At 58.5% G+C, this 23552-nt stretch overlaps 1 protein-coding gene across 2 annotated transcripts in view; it reads right to left on the bottom strand.

Annotated features, from left to right (window-relative positions):
- ABR (ABR activator of RhoGEF and GTPase) overlaps window positions 1-14954 on the bottom strand; it is a 38023-nt gene extending 23069 nt beyond the window's left edge. The window contains exons 1-2 of one of the 2 annotated variants that reach the window (XM_054167011.1): window positions 14642-14954; window positions 822-1006 (exon numbers count right to left, since the gene is read on the bottom strand). In XM_054167011.1, coding sequence (XP_054022986.1) covers window positions 822-1006; window positions 14642-14885 — 429 coding nt within the window. In that variant the 5' untranslated portion in view covers window positions 14886-14954. Of the gene's footprint in view, window positions 1-821; window positions 1007-5646; window positions 5808-14641 lie in introns of those variants that run through there. The other variant, XM_054167012.1, reaches the window with a different exon arrangement.
- Between the last annotated feature and the right edge of the window lie 8598 nt (window positions 14955-23552).

Genomic DNA, 23552 nt, shown 5'->3' with positions numbered 1-23552 from the left:
ACTGGGGACTGCCGCCCCACCACCTCCAAGCTTTACAGAAACTTCCATCCTGGAAAAACCATGGTTTTCCCTTTGGCTTCCCGTCCCGCAGCTCTCCAAGCATCCTCCTGGGAAACATCCTCGATAAACTCCAAGTGCTTCCCGTGGATGCTCTTGGAAGAGCCGAGGGAGAGGTTAAATCTAAGTTCCCCAGAAGAGGGGTGGGGACAAGGTGTCCCTTCTCAGCTGGCAGCTCGTCCCCAAGTGCCACTAGATGGAGCTGGCATCGCGGCGGAGCGGCTGCGCCCAGTCTCCGGGGGCTCCCTGGACCAGAGGACATCGGGGATCTCGGGAATCCCACGCTTCCGGCACCAGGACGCCGCTCTCCGACCAAGCCGTGCCGTCCTGGCTCTATCAGAATGTGTGTCACAGACATTTGCATCCTCACCAGCAAGATGAGGTCAAGCATTGGAAGAGGCTACCCAGAGAAGTGGTGGAGCCACCACCCCTGGACGTGTTAAAAAACCTGTGCCGACGTGACAGCCTGGGACATGCTTTAGTGGCCATGGTGGAGCTGGGTGGATGGTTGGACTCGATGATCTCAGAAGGCTTTTCCAACCCAAACGATTCTGCATTTCTATGATTCTAACACCAGCGTAAGAGGGTGCTGCCCTAGGGAGTCCAGGGGACCACAGGCAGCAAGTTTTGGGATGCCAGGGGAGAGTTCTCCAGTTCACAGCAGCACCAAACCACCACTGGCACTGCTGACACAAGCAAGCTAGTGACCCACAGTCCCAGCTTCAACTACACCTGCTGCAGAGATCCACGTCCCGAGCACCTACCCCTGTGCCAAGGCCATCAGTGGGCGTGGGTGAGACGCCGTCCCCGCTCTCCTGGCCGCGGGCGCTGAGCTGGGGGGACATGGTGGGCGACTCATCGATGTAGGGCATGGTTTCCGAGCCCTCCGGCAGCGCCTTAGGCTCCTCGTTGCCCTCGGCGTCGTACTCATCCGCACCATAGTTGAAGTCTGCCAGGGGAAGAGAGGGTGGTGGTGAGCGCCCGGGCAGCGGCGCGGCCAAGGGTCACCACACGGCACACCGCAACCACCCCGTGCACCGCAGCCGCCCCAGCCTGTGGTTACCTGTGGGCAATTGACCCCGCGTCAGATCGACAGGGCCACACCCCCCCACAGCCTGCTCCAGCCCCTCGAGTCTCAGCTGCCCGCTTGCTGCCTGCCCGGCTGAGCGGGCAGGGCACCACACAGAGCATCTTCGGCCCGCGAGGCATGCTCTGCTCGACACACTTCCCTATATTTGCATAATTAACGGCACCGAGAGCCCTCGGGTCTCCTCTGCGCAGGGACAGCTGCTCTGCCAGACGCCCTGGCCCCACGCAAGGCCCTGCTTGCCCAGCAGCTGCCATCCCCGTGCCATCCCTGGGGAGCGACAGAGCTGGGCTGGCAGCCACGGCCGCCATCCTCCCCGCTTCCCCATGCCCACCCTCCTAGGAGCGTGGGAACGGGTGCCAGGACAGCTGGGTCCACAGCGTGAAGGACAGTGCCACCCGCCCTGGAAAAAGAGGGGTGGAGAGAGCTCTGTGGTGGGTGGGCAGCTCAGGCCACCCTGAGGAGGTCAGAAGGGGTCTGCTTTCCCCAGCACTGCAGGAGGCCACTGCCAGGCCAGGCCAGCATCCATTTTTGGATGCTCCACACTGTCCTATCTACCGCCCGTAGCCCAGCAGAAGACATTGTGGGGAGCCAGAGCCCCAGTTGGGTGCGGGGGGAGGCCCAGGGTGTGCGGCGGGCCCCCGGGGCGCAGCGGGGCCCGGGGTACCTCCTAACCTGTTACCATGGGAACGGCAGCGGCTGGTGGCGGCGGGAAGAGGCGGCGGCGGCAGCCCCGAGATGCTGACAAAGGGGAGGGGGAAGGGAGCCTGGCTGCCGCAGGGGCGGCCGCGGGGTGCAGCCAGCACCCCACCTAGGGCCTGCGGCCAGAACTCCCTCAGCAGCCCCCAAAGAGGCAGTGGGTACAGCTTGCCCAGCCTGACCCTGTGCCAGCCCCTGGGTACCCACCACAGCCCCATGGCTGTTCCCACAGGCTCCCTGGGCAAGCCCCAGCCAAGACCCTGGCCCACTCGGGCCAAAATGGGGGGCACAAAATAGGGAGCATGGGTGTTGGAGCAGCCATCCCAGACCAAATATCACACTGCTGCCACTTTGCGCCCCCATAACCCTGTCACCCTGGCTGAGGACTCCCCTGGCTCCCACCAACACAGCTCAGCACATTAATGTTGCATTCAGCTTCATACTGAAAATGGACATAAATCTTTTACATCAAAGAGCACCACAAAGCCTGCTCAGGAGCCTTGCTGCTCGTGGTGGGGAGGGATTGAGGGATCCCAGCCTGCATCTGGGGCTGGGATGGAGGAGGGCTCTGACATGAGCCAGATGCATCCTGGCTCTGCCAGAACACCACAGCCCCTCTCAGACCTTGCTTCATTAGAAATTAGCAGCTCCCACCCACCCTTCAGAGGCTGAAGTGCCACCCTCACTGGGCCACCACAGCCCCTGTTCAACCCAGAAACTGACTGGGAATAAGCAAGCTGGAAGGGCAGAGGCAGGGGAGCCCATAACTCCCCCTGGTCCTCACCTTCCAGGAAAGGGGATCCATGGTGCTCACCTGTCCTGCCCCCTTGTGCCTCCTGTCTGATGAGTCCCAGCTGGGATACCTCCAGCATCAGCCAGGTGCAAGGCAGTATGAGGTACATTAGCACTGACGTCCCCCCATGATGGGCCACCTCCATGGGCCACTTACACCCCACAGCTCCCCTAAGCCCACCCAAGCAAACACTGTCCTTGGGCTGGGGATGCCCCAGAGAAACCCAAACCTCTCACCCAAGCACCTTTCCCCATCAGGCAGAGTCTAAGGGGGAGCCAAGGCGGCAGCGAGGAGACAAAGCTGACAGTCCCCACCAAGCACATCAATTCAGAGGCCATCAGAAGCCACTACCTCCTCTCCACCGAGATCTGCAGCTTTGGCTTTACCCATGGGATGGGCAATAGGACCTCCCAAGGTGGCACTGGCACTGTGGGAGATCTGGGAACACAGGCAAGGGTGGCACAGTGGCAAAGTAATGAGGAACACAACTTTAATGAGGCACCTGGGAGGTGACATCTACAGTGCCACAGGGAAGAAGACAGCAGCAAAGACACTGAGGGGGAAGGGAGTGTCCTGTGGGGATGCAGGCAAGAGGCATTGCTCCCAGTTAGAACAGACCTATGTCCCAGCCCCAAGGCCAGGCGGGGGACAAGACCTACAGGTAGTGCATGAGGGAGGATGAAGCTGTGTCCCCATGGCTCCAGCTGTGCTTTCAGCTGTGCCATGCATCGCCATGCAGCATTTACAGGGCTGTGACCTGGGAAGGCCAGGCAGAGGCACCTCCCCAGCACCTGCTGCAGGAAGGGAACCAAGTACCACCAAGCAGCCACAATAGGTGAGGGGACACAGAGAGGCTGGTCCCTGTGTCTTCCTGCCACACAGGGAGCCCAAACCAAGAGCCTCCCTCCTTCCCCTGCAGCTGCATTGCCCCTGCAGCCTGTTCCTGTGCCCATGCCAAACCCAGTACTTTTTGCTCTCATTTTTGAGCAGCAGTGGAAATCCTCCTGCTCCACCCTAGGCATAGAGACCAAGGGGAGGGAGGCAGCCTGGCCCAGGGGAGCCACTCTGGGGGGCAAGGATGTCCTGACTTGAAGCAGGCTGGTACTGCCAGCTCCTACATGCAGCCCTGTGGCCCTGAGCTGGGTCTGACCCCACAGAGCACCAAGGGCTGGTACCCATGGGATGCTGACACCCATTAGGGTAGGGGTCTCATGGGCTGGCATATGGACCCAGGAGGGTGACAGGGTCAGGAGTTCATCATCAGAGAGGATTCTTCTCCCCACAAAAATAATGTTTCTACTCTGCCACATCTTCCCAGGGCTGAGCCAGGCTAATGCCAGCGTGATGGTCCCCAAAAGGGAGCACAGGCAAAGGCAGCGCCCAGCTCCTGCCCACTCCGGGCAGAGGCAGCACAGCCACACCAGCTGAGGGTGGCACTCTCTGCACTTTCCAGCCAGGCACATGCCGCTCCCTGGCACCCTGACAGTGCACCAGCACACACCAACACCCGCCCATCCTATGCCACTGCCAAGAGAAGCCCAACACCAGCATGGAGCCTGCAGGGTTTTGGGGAAACGCTGCAGTTTCCCTGTGCCTGGGTGAAAATTCACCATGACAACAGGGATGCGTGAGCTGGCCTCGGACCTGCCTCCGCAGCCCTCCTCCAAAGGGTGGCTCCACACAAACAGCAGCTCCCTCACGTCCTCACCACCTGCCCAGGTGTGATGAAGGCCAGACCCCGTCCTGCATTCCCCAAAACACGGGCACATCGAGCAGCCTCTCCCATGCCCCTTCCCTCCATGCTGAGGGCAGCCAGAGTAGGATTTGGGATGGCAGAGGTGCCAGGGCTGGGAAGGAGGGTGTGGAGGTTGGGGCTGGATGCAGCCCCCGGGCACCAGCCCAGCTGCCTGCACAAGCCATCCCAGCCCCCCGGGGCTGCTGCTGCTGGATGCGGCCTCCAGCTGTGGGTGTCGGAAAGCCTCAGGCTGGAAAACTTGGAGGGCTCAGTCCTATGCAGTGTGCTCCCCCAACAGCCCCCACTTGCTCCAGGGCATGGCAGGTATCCATGTCCCCTTCTCCAAAGCATCCCACTCATGTCAAATCTCACTGGCCCACAAATGCCAGGCTCTAAGATCAACACTGCACCAAAAAAACCACCACCCCTGGGCTGCCCACACAGCTCAGCACTCCCCCAGAATGGACAACAGGGACCCCATGACTGAGTCCCCCCCATCCCCTAGCAGTGTCCCTGGCTCTTTTGGCCACCTCTGAGACAGCTGCTGCAGGACTGGCACCAGCATGGCTCTGGGGCTTGTTCCTCCTTGCTGCCCATCTGTGGCATGGGGGATTCGCACCCCTTGGGCTGCCGCAGGACACCTCTGTCCCTGCCGGCTGCCAGCCCCCGGGTACTGACACCGTGTTGCCACAGCATCCTCAGCACAGCCTCAGAGCTCACTGCAAAACCCACAGAGGGAGAGGCTCCTTCCCACAGCCACAGGGATGGGACCCAGGGCAGAAAGCACCCACGTCCCCAAGGACTTCTGTGGGCAGTGCCAGCTGTCCAGCCCCTGTGAGCCCTACTGCGCTGGAACCACCACTGCCCATCCTAGAGCCCCTCAGAGTGGGCAGCTGGTCCCCAGAGCCTGGTGCATGGACCAACTCCAGCCAGTGCTTCCCTGTCATTGGTGCATGTGGGATGCTCAGGAAGGGGATCACAGCCCGCTGAGGCAGCATCACCTGCCCCTTGCCTGGGCTCGGCTCAGCCCAGGAGCCCCCCAGACCGGGTTCCCCAGCACGGCATCCCTCCCAGTGACCACCAGCACAGCATCCCTGCCCAGCACAGCATCCCTCCCAGTGACCACCAGCACAGCATCCCTGCCCAGCACAGCATCCCTCCCAGTGACCACCAGCACAGCATCCCTGCCCAGCACAGCATCCCTCCCTGCGCGACGCAGCGTTACACAACAGGTAGTGGGGACCCCCCGACCGCCCCCCAGCCCAGCCCACGTACTGCTGTAGAGGGTGTCGATCCAGGAGAGCCGGGGCAGGCCGCGGTGGCTCAGCGGCTCCATGCTGGGGGGGCCGTGCCGGTTTCAGCCCGGCCAGCCGCTTCTCATCTCACAACAAAGGCGGCGGGCGAGGGCGGGAGGCGGGGGGGCCGCAGGCCCGGGCGGGGGCTGGCTGGAGGAGCCGGGCACGGCCGCCTGCCTGCCCGCACGATGGATTTTGTGCCGGGGGTGCCCAGGGAAGGAGGTGCCGCCTGGCAATGGCAGCACGTCCCGCCTCCCGCCCCTGCCCTGCCGGGGGGAGCCCAGCTCAGCGTCCCCCTGCACGCAGCCGCGACGACCCTCCGCGGGGGTCTGGGGACCGGCGACGAGGAGGAGTAGACGACAGTGGTGGCACGGCGGCGTGCGGCTGTCCCCCAGGCCACCCCTTTCCCCACCACTCTCGTTCGGGGAAGAAGGGGAGTCGGTCTCCATCACCTCTTCCCCCGCGGTCTTACCGCCTTTCTGTGCCCCAGGGATGCGCTGACCCCTCCCCAGCAAAACCTCCCCAGTCCCTCAAATCTCTGCGGCTGAAGGAGGAAAGCTCCTCCTGGCCCTGCTTCCCCAGCTCCGGGCGGAACCGGGACCCCCAGGAGCCGGGAGCTGCCCTGCCCCATACACCCAGGGTGGGCAGAGCTGGGCACGGGCAGACAGGGGTTAAACCGCCCTCCCCAGCTGCATGTAGCCAAAGGAAATACAAAGTGCCAGAGTCATCAACCCCAATATGTCAGGGCAGCAGCCAAGCGTTCAAGTGCAGAGGCTGCCCTCGTTCAGCCTGTGCCCGCATCAATGCCCCAGTCCTGGCTGGGTGGGCAGCATCCTCCACCAGTGCCCTTGGTCACATCCTGCCCTGGACCAGGCGCCAGGGCCAGATGGGAACTGAGCAGGAGGGATAACACTCTGCTGGGCACAAGGCGAAGGCTGAGCCACCAGATCATGAAGTGCCAGGACATGGGTGGCATCGGCTAGGAAACCTAAGGGGACCTGCCACCACCTGATCCCCACTCCCATGGATGCCCACCTCAGCCCTAGACAAAGGAAAGCCAAGGCTGTAGTTTGGTATGGCTGGGGCACACACTGATACCAGTGCCTGGCATCCAGGAGAGGAGGCACTGCTGCCCCAGCACAGCCCTGCCTGTCCTGGGGGCCATACTTAGCTTTAGCATGGCAAAGACCCACACCAACAGCTCACTGCCTCCATGGGCTGCGAGTCACCAATTGCTAAGTCAGAGGCACAGGATGCAGCCCCACAGCTGCCATTTCCCAGCCCTTCCTTGTCCTGCTCCCAGGTATTTCAGGGAGCCAAGCACACCCTCATGGGATGCTGCTGGACACCACCACCAGGCCTGCTCCTTCTGGTGCTGATGCTCTCCTTGTCCCCAGGCTGTCAGCAGGAGTGACCCCAGTGTGATGGTGTTTGCTGCTCTCCGTCCCCCACCAACTCCCCCTTTTGCTCCCACCCAGGCTCCATCTCAGACCCACAGCCTTAATGGCTCTGATGGAGAGTCCCTTTCCACCCTCCAGCCAAACTCTGCATCGCTGCAGCCCCCATGGCCCGGCACACTGAGCTGCCAGGAAGGTGACAGCGGTTCAGACGTCAACCCCCCTCAGAGCAGGAAACCACACTCTGCTCATGCCTCGGGGAGCAGTGCACCAGCAGCAGCAGTACAAGGTGCTGCTGGTCCCTCTCCAGAACAGGGCTGCAGAGCCATGGGGGCGGCTGGTTTTCCATCCACAGCTCTCTGCATGCATTTTCCACATGCTTTCCACCACTAGACATTCTTGGCCACACCTGGCCGTGGCACCAGCCTCCCCACACCACTGTGCAAACCCCTTTTACATATCTCCCTCTTCATCCAACACGAGGCATGAGCTGAGCACTCAGATGAGGTGACCACAGACCACTACGCATCCTCCATCAGCTGACCACCCCTGATGTGACACCACGCAGCAAGCCCTGGCATTGCCATGGACCAGGAGGACCTAGGAGGCAAGTGCCCTACTGGAGTGAGACATCCAAACCAGAGCTGCACCCAACAAGCCTTATCTGGCCCCCCACACCTACCCAGACAGGTGCCCTTGCACAGCCCAGGCAGAGCAGCCCCAGCAAAACACGAGGCTTTGTTTCTACTTTAGTTTTCCTGCTCTTTTCACCTTCACAAAAAAAACAACAACAGCAGCACTCCAAAACCTGCAAAGCCACCAGACCTCCCTCCTGTCCCCAGGGCTAGAGGAACCCCCCCCAGCCACAGGCACCCTGTGGTGACACAGGCCAGCCCTGGGTGAGGAGATGCTGCCCAACCACGTTTTAAGCACCTCTGACCGGCCCCAGCCCCAACCAGAGCACAGCAGCAGCAGCCCTGTGATGAGAGCCGAAAGCTGAGTCCCGTGGTTCCTCCCTGCCACCGGCTGGCCCCGTGCAGCCTGCCTGGTGTCTGGCTGTCTGCCTGGCATCTGCCCAGCCCCTGCCCACCCACCCACCCACGCACCGCTATTCCTGGACACTCGTGCAAGAGACGTCTCCAGTCACAACCACATGAGCCTCAGCGCCTGCCCGGGGCTGGACCTGGGCTGATGACAGGCACCTTGGGCTGGTAGCAACTGGGGAGCAGAGCTGGAGCTGCCTACACCTGCAACAGTGGCATGGGGCAAAGCAGATGTTTTCCTAGGGGAAGACTGGAGGGTAAGAGGGCTGCTGGGGAGCACCCTGCAATTGGCAGAGGTACACAAGGACTAAGAAGGCAGCCGGAGTCCAGTGGCTGGGAGAGGTGAAGCCTCCATGCCCCTGGGCCATGACAAGTTCACAGCCAAGGCTGCAGAGCCCAGGGCTGCAGAGGGAGATGCCAGCTGAGAGCCCAGCTTTCAGAGCTCCAGCATCTGCTCTCCTCGGCTCTCTGGAAGGTCTGAGCTGTCCCTTGCAGAAGAGCAGCAATCCCCCTGCCAGAGGTTGCAGAGCAGGAAAAGGAGGAATAAATGAAAGTGCTTCCACCCTCCCCACCAACGAGCACAGGAGAGTCTTCCTGCAGGAGGGTATCCTGCTCCTCAGCTCAACTCAGCATTAAACTTCTCCCCAGTATCACTTCCTTGTGGGATAGAAACCCCAAGGTCTGCTCTGCAGCAGCCCCAAGGCATTGCTGAGAGGTGTCCAGAGCCCTTGGGGAGCAAAACAAGCTCCAGGGCTGGTCAGGTCCCCCACACCAAGTGTGAGGAGGAGGGCAGAGACACAGCCACAGCAGCAGTATATCAGACTGAGGAAAAAGTGGTGGCTGCTCGCAGGAAGAAGCATTTAGTACCAGATGAAGGCCTGGACCAGCTATCACATCACATCTCTTCTGCAGAGGAGGAGACCATGGCTGTATCTGCCAGCACCACAGCCCCAGGCTGCTTTTCTCCCACCCAGCCTGGTGCCAGCACTGCCAAGATGGCTTGGCCAGGTTTGCTTCCCACTGCAGGGCTTGTGAAGGAGAAGGAAGAGGTGTTGGTTCACAGCATCAGAACAAAAACCTCCCATGGCAGAAAGCTCTGCTCTGAGCACAAAGGCCCTGCTCTGAGCACAAAGGTCTCCCTATCTGCCAGATCTTCAAACAATCCCTGAACTTTCCAGCTGGGACTTATCTTGGGGCACATCTGCAGGACATCCTACACGGTTCTGCTTAGGCTGGCCAGGCTCCACTCCCCAGCTGCAGCCTAGAGTGCCAAGAAGTGTTGCTGTTGATGATCTACATATGCAAATTATCCTGCTTAGCAAACACTGATAAAGTGACTAAGGGTGGAAAAGCCAAGTCTGCCTGAAGATGTTTCATAGGAAGGCAGCAACATCACTCTGGTCCCTCTGGACAGGCTCCTTGTGGCTGCTCCCCCTGACAGTGGGAGGACAAATCCAGCAATGCCACGCACCAGGAGCACAGGTGACCTTTCCCTGGGATGGATCCACACTTTTGGGAGCTGCCTTGGCCAAGCCTGGCTCCCCTCTCTAGCCCAAGGAAACATTAATCCCTGCCAGCATGGGAGAAAACCTCTCTCTCCATTCACCACTGCAGGGTTGGCCGCAGCAGGCAGCACCCAGCAGAAGACAGCAGAGCCATCCGCTGAGATCCCAACCAGCAGCATCTCTGGCCACGCTGGGCAGGAGGGACCAGCTGCACAAAGAGCCCCACTGCACAGAAGTGTCTTTCCAGGAAGAAAGCAAAACAAAACCAACAACCAACAAACCAGATTTCCACAGCTTTACAATGCAAATGTATTCCAGCCCCGCGGGGCACTTCTGGCTGCAGCCAGACAGCTAAACGAGGGCTCCCTGCATGTCCTGCTGCTGCTGCTGCCCCTGCCTGGGCACCACCAATCACCCCACAATTGGCCACTGCTGCACCAAGCCTGGGGGAGGCACCTCTGAGCTGAAGTGCTTGACCCCATGGCAGGCAGAGCCAAGGGCACCTAAAGTGAAGCTGTGTCCCCTCCCTCTCTTCTGCAGGGTGCCAGGACAAAGCACACAGCCCAGTGCCACTGCCACCACCTGGATGCTGCTGGGCTGGGTGAGCTCAGCATCATCTGCCCCAAACGGGGGGCAGGAGCAAATCCCCAGGCAGTGGGACCATGCTCAGCTGCTGGCACACAAGGGTGCTGCAGCCAGACCTGCTTCCTGCAGGATCAGGTTTGGGGTGCTGGGCAGCAGCCATATTCCCACTGCAACCACATTTAGCTGATGTCAGAGATGATGTAAGAAGGGAGCAGCCAGAGGAAAGCCAGATCCAGCCATGACAGACTGGGCTTGCCCACTGCCCCTCTGCCCAGGGACAGGGTCTCCCTCCCACCTCCCACCCATCCTGCCCAGTATTCAGAGTGCTGGTGCCTGGAAGGACTCTTTCCCCACCCAGCAGATGCTGGGGCTGATGCTGTCTCTGCTCCAGGGCAGAGATCCTGGTGGTGCCCACAGACAGAGCTGCTCACAGATCTCCCCTTTGCTCTTCCAGCTCCTTTACAAGCCCTCCACCGTTAGCCCATCACAGGGAAGTGACTCCAACAGCAGCACTTTGTGCTTTCCTTTAAGAGCTATGCTTGGAAACAGCAACTGCTCTGCTCAAGGGCTTTTTAACCTCCTGAACTTCAGCATTTATTGATGATTTTCTTTAACAGTGCCAACCTGCTCCAGGTTAACCTTGCAGACTCCATCTCTGGCAGCCCCATGTCACACAGGGCTGGCTGCTGTCACACTGCCAGCAGGGGGGTTTGTGGAGAGAAGCCACCTCCCAAAAGGTTGCTGGGCCCCAGAGCAGATGGAGACGGTTCAAAGGTCCCCGGCAGGCACAAACACACACACATGCTGTGGTTTTGTCCTCTCCTAAGCAGTTAAAATTAAACACTGCAGCCCTGCCTGGCCTTCTCCAGTCAGAAGAGGAACTTCCAGCATCCTCAGAACAAAACAAGCACTTTCCAACAATGGGGAAATACAATGAATATAAATTAAGAGAATAAAAGATGAGGGTGCAGAGGTGGTAAGACAGGCTCTCAAGGAGGGACAGCTCCCAGCCATGCCTCTCCCACCTTGGCACCCACTCCCAGATCCCTTCCCGCTGCTAAAGGAAGGGAAATGGACACACAGGCAACACAGCACTTCACCTTCCTGGGTGCTGGGGAGTCACCACTCTTTCACCTCCTGCACTCCACAACCTAATCCAGGCAGAAAGAGATGCTCCAGGATAAACTCTGGCCTTGTGTGCCCCCTGGTGCACACCATAACTTTTTTATGCTCAGCACCCTTCAAGGGAGGGACCCCGTCCCTGTTGTCACTCTCCCTTCCCAGTTCCCAAGGTACTAGCAAGGACAGTGTGGTGGGGTGAGCAGCAGAGCCCACGTGACTCCAGGATCTTTCCATGACAGAAACTGTAATTCCAGCTAAAGAGAGCACTGGGATTTCATTTACGGCACCGCTCGCAGCGGCAGCATCCTGCCGTAACCAGATCCCCCAGCCAGCCCCACCGGCGACTGTTCCAGCTACGCCAGCATTCCCCGCCCCACAGCTCGCATTTCTGGGGTGCAAGGTGCTGCAGAGGGCAGTCCAGGGGCTCCTGAATCCAGCAGCCTTCCACAGGAGCTTCAGGAGTTCCCAGCTCTGAGGCAAAGCTGGCCTCTTTCTCTGTTTCCCAAGGGCAAAGCAGGGAAACCCAGCACCGAGTTTGTTCCACCTCTCTGCACACTGTCCAGCTGCCAGGCACAAAGCATCTCCCTACGAGCATCACCACGTCCCTCCACTCGGCCACCAGCACAGTCACCTCCCTCCCGCTCAGCTCACCCCCTCCCCAGGGGATACCAACCCCCAGCACCAGCCTCACACCACAGCAAGAGGGAAGGTGATGGAAGCAGCACCCAGGCAAAGCACTGCCGCGCCCGGGCACACCCCGACCACTTCCCAGCATGGCACGGCGCATACTCAGCTGTGAGGCCAGCTGGGTGTTTAGCCACAGGGACAGGTGATGGCTGAGAGGAAGGGAATTTTAGTCCTTTCCACGCTTCGTTTTTAGCCATCTGCTGGCTGAGGCTCAGATTTTGCTGGTCCCGGGTGAGCTGGCACAGGCCTTATCTCCGATGCCAGGATCGTGTATCTGGCTGTCACACGCGCTGCTCTCTCATGCAAGAGCCACTAACAGGGGCATCTTGCAGATTTCCTCATTTTAAATCAGATCAGTCACAAGCTACTTAAAGGAAAGCACTGTCTTTCCCTGGTAATCCCCATAAAGATGCTGTTCAAAGCTCCTTTCCTCACTGCCCAGATCGTGCTGCCATAGGTTAGGGTAAAACAGCCGAGCACCGACCACGCTCAGCCGCAGCACCGTTAAGCACCAGGATTCACATTAAAATTCCAAGAGACCCAGGCAGAGCAGCACTAAAAGAGTTACACACCACCTGCACTGCTGGCAGGAGAAGCAAACAGCACCACGACCAGGAATTTTTAGTCATATCTGAAACATAAAGAGAAGTGAGAAGAAAACAAGGGGAGCGCTGAGTCCGGGGAAAGGGGGATCCAGGCAACGACCACACGCTCCCAGATTCTGCTTTTAAATGTCAGTGCTGCCAGCACACACAGGCACCCTTGTAACGCCCAACAAAGCAAAGTGCTGATGCTTGGGAAAGGCTCCAGCACAAGGCTGGGGAGGGCTTGTCACCACTGCTGCCATCAGCCAGCCTCCACACAGAGCCTGGTTGTGCCATGGAGCAAGGAGCTGGGTGCACGATGGAAGGGATGCTGCCTCCTTGGATGACTGCAGGAGCTGTGAACTGTGATGGCAACCCATCTGGGAGAGGAGAAAGAGGCCACGCTTAACCACAGCAGATGAAAGTGTGGATTTCAAGGTCTTGCCCAAAAAACTCATCCTCACTGGCAGCAAAAGTCTTGGTCCAGGGACCTCAAAGGCTGTCATGGGGCTGGAGGACACCTCCAAGTTACAAAGCCAGTACCCTCAGGGGCTTATGCTGTACTCCAGAGAAATCCCTTTAACACCCCCTTGGCCTGGAGCAGCCTTGCATCGTTCTTGGGTGTTTGGAAACGTGCAGGAGCACTACCCAGATATAAATACAGGATCTGAGTGAGAATCAGAAGAGTTGGAGCTTGGTCACTCCAGCGCACTCAAGTCGCTCAGGAGCTCTCTAACAACTACAACCAGTGCCTGCTGACAGGGAGCTGCAGAAGGGCTTGGGGTGGCCCTTTGAAGGCAACATATCAAATGCCCATGGTCCTCACTACAGGGCTGGGAGCAGACTCCCATGCCTGGTCCCCACAAACACACGTGTGAGGGAGCCCAGCACGATATGGTGATGACACCGAGAGCAGCAGTGTACTTTGGATGTTTCACCTCCAAACGAGCTTGGGAAGGTGAAAAGGAATCTGAGCTGTTCTCCAGGCTGCAGACCAATGCAATAAAGATAAATCACACTACATGTTAAGCGCAGGGCTGACACCAGAGCGCTTCCCACCCAGGCCAATCTTAAACCAGCACCATCCCACCCTGGGGAAAAACCACCCCCACCCCGAACAACTGAGAAAGAACCAAACGAACTCAAGTCAGCTGCAGAATTAGTGACATTAAAAGTGACATTACTGAGCTGTCAGGAGTGTGTTTGAAATGGGATTAAAGCTGATGCAATAACAACTTCCAGGCCGCTGGAAGTAGGACAGCGTGACGGGTGACAGCGCTGGCTGGCTGTGCCTTCAGTGCCTCGAAACAGCCACGCGCTTGCAAAATCACATTGTCCTCAAATCCGCCCAGAGAAACGCCCTGGAACACCTCACCCCCCTGGCACTGGGACACCTCACCACTCTGGCATGCTCCTGCTGTAGTGGCCCCAGGACTTCCCCTCAGGAGTTCACAGGGTGTCACCCAGCAGAGGTGTCCCCATGAGCCAGGTCACACCTGGAGGAAGTGACTTTCCCACAGTTGCCCAACCCCAGAGGTGGCTCCTGGGCCAGCGGTGTGTCTCCAAGAGCCAGCTGCAGGGGACACAGCCACCCTCCCTCCTCCCATGGCAGAGGATGGGATGGGGCCTTGGCATGGGATGCCCTCAGAAGTGGAATAGGAAAGACAGTAGCTTGGGATGACCTTAATGGTGGAACAGAGAAAGCAGAAGGGCTGGGGGTGGCATTAGTTGTTTGATGAGATTGGCACAAGGGCTTGGGATGCTCTCAGCACGGGGTGCCCCTCCCTGGACGTGATGCCACGGCACAAGGTGCATCAGCTGTGTGACAGGGACAGCCTGGGGGTTTGGGCTGGCTTTAGCAGTGGCATAGAGACATGGGGATTGACACAGTGTGTCCTTGACTGCGCCACAAGTATGGGACCGGAGCTAAGGATGGGGATCCCCCACGGGAAGGGAATGCCCTTGTCCGTGCAATGGGGCTGGGGACGTGCCGGTGCCCGGTGTGGGATGCCCTGGGCCGCGGGGTGGGGACGGTCGAGCCGCGGCACCCACCTGCCGAGGAAGCGTCCTCCGCGTCCGAGCTGCCGCCCTCCGGGGAGCTGCCGGCGGGGCTGGGCGGAGAACAGGGGGCGGCAGGAAGGGCCGGGGCCAGCGGCGGGGCGGGGGCCCGGGCCAGGGCCGCCTCCAGGTAGCCCACCTTGAACCTCTCCTCCGCCAGCGCCCGCTGCAGGTGCCGGAGGTGGCGGCGGCAGCGCTCCAGCTCCCGCTCCATTGCCCGCACTGAGCCCAGCTCCATGCGGGGCGCCGGTTCCCCCGGGAACTCCGCCTGCCAGTGCCGAGCGAAGTCCGCCCGGGCCGCCTCACCCGCCGCCATCCCCCCGCCCCGCTCCGAAGTTTCCCCCCCACCCCCGGCTTCCAAAAGGCAGCCGCCGCCTTCCGCCGCCGCCGCGGGGCCTGACGTCGCTGCCCGCCCCCGGCCCGCCCCGCCTCGGCACGGCCCCGCCGGGGCGGGGAGCAGTGCTGCCACCGCCCCCCGGGCTCAGCCCCGGCTGCCAGACCGGAGTACCTCCGGCCATGCCGCTGCTTCCCGGGGAGCTCAGCGCGGGATGGATTTGAGGGAGCGGTGCGGCGCTCCCGGCTGTTCCCCACTTCGGGTCCTCCGGGTACCCGGGGTCAGCTGCGAGATGCGGGCTGGGGGATGCTATGCAGGTGCTGGAGCGGAAGGATCCGGGAGAGTTTATCTCGGAGAAAAGGAGACTGAGGGGAGACCTTCTGGCTCTCTACAACTCCCTCAAAGGAGATTGGAGCCAGGTGGGGGTTGTTCTCATGTCCCAAGGAACAAGTGATAGGATGTGAGAGGAAACTGCCTGAAGGTGCCTCAGGACTGAAAAGCCATGGAGATGCGGTGCTGTGGGACATGGTTTAGTATCGACCTGGCGCTGACCGGTTAATGGATGAGCTTGACGATCTTAAAGGTCTTATCCAGCCACAACAGTAGATGGCTCTGGGGTTATGAAAGGCAGCCAAGGAAGTGCCTGCTCGTGGTACTGGTGCAGAGCCCTTAACAAAGTGCCAGGAAAAGACACTATTCCACACCCCCCAAGTAATCAGTTCCCAAACCAGGAACAACTGAGCCTTGAAAGTCTGGGGACACCAGGAGATACAGGGCCAGTGCACAGGGACACCAAAACACCTACATCATGCAGTCACTTTAGTTTTATTTCATGGAGCCAGGTTCAGCAGCGGCGGCGGCGGCTGCGGGTCCTACGGCGGCGGCTTCTCCCCCGGTAGCTTCTCCGCCGGCTTCTCCGTGACCCGGCCCGGCGACGGCTTCTCCTGCTCCGGCGGCGGCTTCCCCCAGCCCGGCGACGAGATCTGCGTCTCGATCTCCTGGTTGCGCGCAGTTCGCTGGTGGGGCTGTCACTCCGGGGAGTCCTGCTGCGCCGCACCCGGGCCATGCTGGAGTGGTCTGGACAGGTGTGTAAGGTTGTCCTGCTCGCCCTGGGCTTTGCAGCTCTCTGGCCCCGCTCCTGCTTTTATAGGGGTGCCAGGGCGAGCCCTTTGTGATGAGGCCAACCTCACCTGTGACATCAAACCGTCTCCCTGATGCTGCCCGGCCCTGCCTGCTTTCCATGGTTACAGAGTCCTTTCCCCCCCCTCCCCAGCCCACAGAGCAACGGCTGCCCCTCAGCAGCACTGCTCCCTGCATCACCAGCCCCCTGCTGCTGTGGCAGTGCCAGCGGTGCCAGCTTGGCTTGTGTGTGTGCCTCCTGCATTCCCTATTAAATTGCTTTTATCTCAACCCAGGAGTTTTCTTACTTTTACTCTTCTGATTATCACCTCCCAATCCTGCTGGGACAGAGGGAGTGAGCAGCTGTGTGGGGCCCTGTTGCTAGCTGGGGCGAAACTAAAACCAGGTTCCGCCATGGACCTCCAAGGGCTGCAGGGTGGATGTCTGCTCCATCCATGGACATCCCTGGGCTGCTTGGACATCCCTGCTCCACCATGCTATCATCACTTTAGTGTGAAACTTCACCCGGGGTGCAGCCCTGACCCCCATCCTGGGAGGGCTGGGTCTGAGGGGCCCCTTTCTAACAATTACCAAAGATTTACAACCTTGGCAAGTTGTGACAGATCTTGCTATTGCTTTCTCTTCTTGCCTCAGAAAGCCAACACCAGCTTGCCTTGACCTGGCAACAAAAGCAATGCACTCCCCGGCTGCTCGCCTCAGGGCTACAAACATCCTTTGCCACGGAATGTCTCCGGTTGATGTTGCACCATGGACCAGGGCTGTAGTTCTTTAGCAATATATTGATGCTCCATTGCTTATGGTAGTCTCAACAAGGAATTGAAGTAGCTACTAAAATGCTGAAAGACTATTAGCAGCACCAAGGCTGGACAGTAAAGGCAGAGAAAACACAGGGCTCTAGAGCTTCTGCACAGGTTTTGAAATTAGTTTGGCATGGACAGATCAGAGAAATCCCCAACAGGAGACAGCAGAGTCCCCCGATTTCCTCTAGCAACCGCAGCAGAACAGCTACACGCTGTGGACAGCAACCCCCCGACCTGTCCCGTCCCCCAACGAAATTTCTCCCCGCATTCCCGGCTTCCAAAATGCCGCCGCTGCTCGCCCCCGGCCTTGCCCGCTTCGGCACAAGCCGGCCGGGACGGGGACCAGTGCTGCCACTGCTCCCCAGCCTCAGCCCCGGCTGCCAGATCCGGGTGCCTGCACTGAGCATCTGCACCGGACAGCTCCGGCCATGCCGCTGCTTCCCGGGAAGCTCAGCGGGGGATGGAGCAGGGGAAGCGGTGCGGCGCTCCCGGCTGTTCCCCGCGTCGGGTCCTCCGTGCTCCCCGCGGTTGCTACGGGATGCGGGCTGGGGGATACAGTGCGGGTGCTGGAGCGGCTGAAGGATCTGGAGGTGTTTATTTGCAGAAAAGGGAACTGGGGGGAGACCTTCTGGCTCTCTACAACTCCCTCAAAGGAGACTGGAGCCAGGTGGGGGTTGGTCTCATGTCCCAAGGAACAAGTGATAGGATGTGAGAGGAAATTGCCTGAAGTTTCTCCAGGACAGGGTTGGATTGGACTTTAGGAAAAAAATTCTTCCCCGAATGTGTTGTCAAGCCCTGGAACAGGCTGCCCAGGGAAGTGGGGGACTCCCAACCACAACAGTAGATGGCTCTGGGGTTATGAAAGGCAGCCAAGGAAGCGCCTGCTGGTGGTACTGGTGCAGAGCCCTTAACAAAGTGCCAGAAAAAGACACAAATCAGTCCCACACCCCCCAAGGAATCAGTCCCCAAACCAGGAACAACTGAGCCTTGAAGGTCTGGGGACACCCGGGGACACAGGGCCAGTGCACAGGGACACCAAAACACCTACATCATGCAGTCACTTCAGTTTTATTTCATGGAGCCAGGGTCACGGTGGCACTGCCTTGGACAGGCGCCCAAGCACTGGCGTCAGGTTCAGCGGCGGCGGCGGCTGCGGGTCCTACGGCGGCGGCTTCTCCCCCGGTAGCTTCTCCGCCGGCTTCTCCGTGACCCGGCCCGGCGACGGCTTCTCCTGCTCCGGCGGCGGCTTCCTCCAGCCCGGCGACGAGATCTGCGTCTCGATCTCCTGGTTGCGCGCAGTTCGCTGGTGGGGCTGTCACTCCGGGGAGTCCTGCTGCGCCGCACCCGGGCCATGCTGGAGTGGTCTGGACAGGTGTGTAAGGTTGTCCTGCTCGCCCTGGGCTTTGCAGCTCTCTGGCCCCGCTCCTGCTTTTATAGGGGTGCCAGGGCGAGCCCTTTGTGATGAGGCCAACCTCACCTGTGACATCAAACCGTCTCCCTGATGCTGCCCGGCCCTGCCTGCTTTCCATGGTTACAGAGTCCTTTCCCCCCCCTCCCCGGCCCACAGAGCAACGGCTGCCCCTCAGCAGCACTGTTCCCTGCATCACCAGCCCCCTGCTGCTGTGGCAGTGCCAGCGGTGCCAGCTTGGCTTGTGTGTGTGCCTCCTGCATTCCCTATTAAATTGCTTTTATCTCAACCCAGGAGTTTTCTTACTTTCACTCTTCTGATTATCACCTCCCAATCCTGCTGGGACAGAGGGAGTGAGCAGCTGTGTGGGGCTCTGTTGCTAGCTGGGGCTAAACCAAAACCAGGTTCCGCCATGGACCTCCAAGGGCTGCAGGGTGGATGTCTGCTCCACCCATGGACAAGCATGGACTGCTTGGACATCCCTGCTCCACCATGGAACTTGCAGAGTCTGCATGTGGATACTTTGACTAATTTGGCTTTGCCATACTCTTCCTGACATTCGTATAGACACAGGCTAACCACAGCATTTTCCCAGCTGAAATGTATTGTAATTCTCAGTTGATTCGCCAACAAAATTGATCAGTTCCTGATGAAAAAAAAAGAACAACCAATGGAAGTAAGACCACTTAGAACAGCCCAAGCCCCTTTGAATATGCTCTGTATGTTTTCTGAAGCTAAACAGCCACATCACAAGAGATATCCTATTTCTTCTACTGTGAAATACACGTTAGTGACAGTTCAGACAAGAGATCAAATATCTCATGAGATTTCCCTGGAGAAAATGAGCTAATTCTGCCTAGTTGGGAGGAAAGGCTCAAATTTCAGACAGTATTTTATTTCTAATCAATCTGTCACAGGAATGAGCATCATCACAGATAAGCTGTCTCCAGAACAGCAGGGAATGACACGATCCACTTGGCAGCATCGATGCTGCCACAAGACCGTCCCTTCGTTTCACACCTCCGGGGCTGCTTCTGGCCAGAGGGCTGGCAGCAAAGCCAGACAGGGATCCAAAGGAATTTGTGTCCCAGAGAAAATGCAGGACAGATCAATGGTTTCCATGGCTAGGAGCTGGGAACCTGCTGAAGAGCCTGCCCTTCCAGAGCAGAGGTTTTGATGCTTTCATCAATTTAGTGTGCAAGTTCCCCTGTGGTGCAGCCCTGACCCCCACCCTGTGAGGGCTGGGTCTGAGGGGCCCCTTTCTAACGATTACCAAAGATTTACCATCCTGAGAGGTTGTGACCATCTAGATATCACTATTGCTTTCTCTTCTGGCCTCAGAAAGCCAGCATCAGCTTACTTTTACCTGGCACAAAAATCAATGCATTCTCCAGCTGCTTGCTTCAGGGCTACAAACACAGTCCCTTCCCTTGCCACCAAGTGACTCCAGCTGCTGTAGAACCATGGTCCGGGACTGTAATTCTTTAGCAATATATTGATGCTCCATTGCTTATGGTAGGCACAAGAAGGAATTGAAGTAGCTACTGAATTGCTGAAAGCTCATTAAGAATACCAAGGCTGGGCAGTTAGCGCAGAGGAAATACAGGGCTCTAGAGCTCCTGCACAGGTTTTGAGACTTGTTTGGCATGGACAGGTTAGAGAAATCCCAACAAGATACAGCAGAGTCCCCGGATTTCCTCTAGCAACCACAGCAAACCAGCTACCCACCGCGGCCATCCCACCTTCTCGCGGCAAAGTTTCCCCCCCCACCTCCGGGCACCAAAATGCCGCCGCCGCCGCGGGGCCTGATGCCGCTGCTCGCCCCCGGCCCTGCCCGGCCCCGGCGCGGCCCTTCCCGGGTGGCGAGCAGCGCTGCCACTGCTCCCCAGCCTCAGCCCCGGCTGCCAGATCCGGGTGCCTGCACTGAGCATCTGCACCGGACAGCTCCGGCCATGCCGCTGCTTCCCGGGAAGCTCAGCGGGGGATGGAGCAGGGGAAGCGGTGCGGCGCTCCCGGCTGTTCCCCGCGTCGGGTCCTCCGTGCTCCCCGCGGTTGCTACGGGATGCGGGCTGGGGGATACAGTGCGGGTGCTGGAGCGGCTGAAGGATCTGGAGGTGTTTATTTGCAGAAAAGGGAACTGGGGGGAGACCTTCTGGCTCTCTACAACTCCCTCAAAGGAGACTGGAGCCAGGTGGGGGTTGGTCTCATGTCCCAAGGAACAAGTGATAGGATGTGAGAGGAAATTGCCTGAAGTTTCTCCAGGACAGGGTTGGATTGGACTTTAGGAAAAAAATTCTTCCCCGAATGTGTTGTCAAGCCCTGGAACAGGCTGCCCAGGGAAGTGGGGGACTCCCAACCACAACAGTAGATGGCTCTGGGGTTATGAAAGGCAGCCAAGGAAGCGCCTGCTGGTGGTACTGGTGCAGAGCCCTTAACAAAGTGCCAGAAAAAGACACAAATCAGTCCCACACCCCCCAAGGAATCAGTCCCCAAACCAGGAACAACTGAGCCTTGAAGGTCTGGGGACACCCGGGGACACAGGGCCAGTGCACAGGGACACCAAGACACCTACATCATGCAGTCACTTCAGTTTTATTTCATGGAGCCAGGGTCACGGTGGCACTGCCTTGGACAGGCGCCCAAGCACTGGCGTCAGGTTCAGCGGCGGCGGCGGCTGCGGGTCCTACGGCGGCGGCTTCTCCCCCGGTAGCTTCTCCGCCGGCTTCTCCGTGACCCGGCCCGGCGACGGCTTCTCCTGCTCCGGCGGCGGCTTCCCCCAGCCCGGCGACGAGATCTGCGTCTCGATCTCCTGGTTGCGCGCAGTTCGCTGGTGGGGCTGTCACTCCGGGGAGTCCTGCTGCGCCGCACCCGGGCCATGCTGGAGTGGTCTGGACAGGTGTGTAAGGTTGTCCTGCTCGCCCTGGGCTTTGCAGCTCTCTGGCCCCGCTCCTGCTTTTATAGGGGTGCCAGGGCGAGCCCTTTGTGATGAGGCCAACCTCACCTGTGACATCAAACCGTCTCCCTGATGCTGCCCGGCCCTGCCTGCTTTCCATGGTTACAGAGTCCTTTCCCCCCCCTCCCCAGCCTACAGAGCAACGGCTGCCCCTCAGCAGCACTGCTCCCTGCATCACCAGCCCCCTGCTGCTGTGGCAGTGCCAGCGGTGCCAGCTTGGCTTGTGTGTGTGCCTCTTGCATTCCCTATTAAATTGCTTTTATCTCAACCCAGGAGTTGTCTTTTACTCTTCTGATTCTCTCCCCCTAGTCCAGCTTGGAGGGAGAGAGGGAGCAGCCGTGTGGGGCTCTGTTGCCAGCTGCAGTTAAAGAACAACCTGACTCCACCCATGGACAAGCATGGGCTGCTTGGACATCCCTGCTCCACCATGCTATCATCACTTTAGTGTGAAACTTCACCCGGGGTGCAGCCCTGACCCCCATCCTGGGAGGGCTGGGTCTGAGGGGCCCCTTTCTAACAATTACCAAAGATTTGCACCCTTGGCAAGTGGTGACAGATCTTGCTATTGCTTTCTCTTCTTGCCTCAGAAAGCCAACACCAGCTTGCCTTGACCTGGTAACAACAGCAATGCACTCCCCAGCTGCTTCCCTCAGGGCTACAAACAGTCCCTTCCCTTGCCACCAAATGACTCCAGCTGATGTGCACCCTGGTCCAGGACTAATTCTTTGGTACCATATTAAAGGTCCATTGCTTATGGTAGAGTCACAACAAGTTAACTGAAGTAGCTACTGAATTACTGAAAGCTCATTCACAGGACCAAGGCTGGGCAATTATCCCAGAGAAAATAAAGGGCCATAGAACTCCTGCACAGGTTTTGAGATTAGTTTGGCATGGACAGATGAGAGAAATCCCCAACAGGAGACAGCAGAGAGTTCACTGATTTCCTGTAGCAGCCACAGCAAACCAGCTACAGACCTTGCCCTGAGGGTTAGCATGCTGGAAAGCATCCCTCCCACATCTGGCAATGCTAACACACCTTTTGCAGGATTGAACTAGGCAGAAGGGTAATGGGCTTGGGAAGCCACAAAGATGCCTGCAAAGATGCTCTTAGGCAAGGATATCCTTTGGAATTGGGGTTGTTCAGCCTGGAGAAGCAGAGGGCTCCAGGGAGACCTTCCTGTGGCCTTTTGAGTACTTTTCCCAGTGTGGGAACTTAGAGATTGGCAGAGATTTGCAAGAAGGCACAGCTTTCTGAGTTGGAGAACAGTCCAAGCTGGGTGGCAGAGTGGCACTGCAGCCCCATCTGCTGACTGCAGGTCCACAGGGATTCACCACAGGTGGGCTTCCAATGTTCAAAGGTGCTGACAGCATCATCAGATAAACAAATCACTCTTTGGGGTGAGGGAGCTGTGTAGGAAAAGGTATCTGAGTGATTTTCCTCCTTTGGGGAAGCCAGGGCTCATGCTCCTCATACTTGCCTTCAGCTGAGAAGTCTCACATGCTCAGCAGAGCTGCAGGTGCCTGTTTCAAGTGATCAACACTGCAGCTAAGGAACACCAACACACAATGTTCAATTGCTGCAAATATTTATGTATGTTTAAAGCAAATTACTGCCCAGGTAGCACTTCCCTTTGTAGCTTGGGCCCATAGGCTTCATTTTGAAGCTGGCAGCACCCTGACCCTGTCCTTTACTTTGCTGTGATATACATCAAGTCCAAAGAACTCAGCCATTTATGTGGAGCAGTTTTCTTCTGTGCCCTATCCCATGACCTAGCTCAGGTAACAGCAAAAGGAAGCTCCAGTACCTCTCTCAGAATGAGGGTACAAGGTTAGTTATGTGGCAAGACAGATTAAAGACAGAAGAAACAAGAAGAACTAGGGAAATCCCAGCACTCTTCCCTGCTCCCAACTCTGGGAATGCCATGTTCAGGGGTGTTTTGTACTCTTTTCCTTTACAACTATTTCCTGCATCTCACCATTGTCCATGTTGTGGCCAATGTCACCTACCCAATCTCGGGACCTTCACAGCATCTGCCTCTTCAGACTGACACCTCTGACAGCTTCTCCATCTCACAAGGCTCTTCCCAGACAGATCAAAACTCTGTGTATTTAATAGCCCATAGTCTGCAAACATCTCCTATGGGACAGAGCTGTGAGGAGAGTTCACACACACAGACCCCAGCCCCATGCCAACCAGAGGCAGCAGCTCCTCTGAAGGCTGAGAGCAGACCACAGCCAGCATTGCAGATCACTGCCACCTGCATCTCCTC

This window comes from Dryobates pubescens, chromosome 13 (assembly GCF_014839835.1).
Source record: "Dryobates pubescens isolate bDryPub1 chromosome 13, bDryPub1.pri, whole genome shotgun sequence".
NCBI classification, from domain to species: domain Eukaryota; kingdom Metazoa; phylum Chordata; class Aves; order Piciformes; family Picidae; genus Dryobates; species Dryobates pubescens.
Note: the sequence above shows the minus strand (reverse complement) of the source record. Positions and strands in the feature narration are given on the sequence as shown.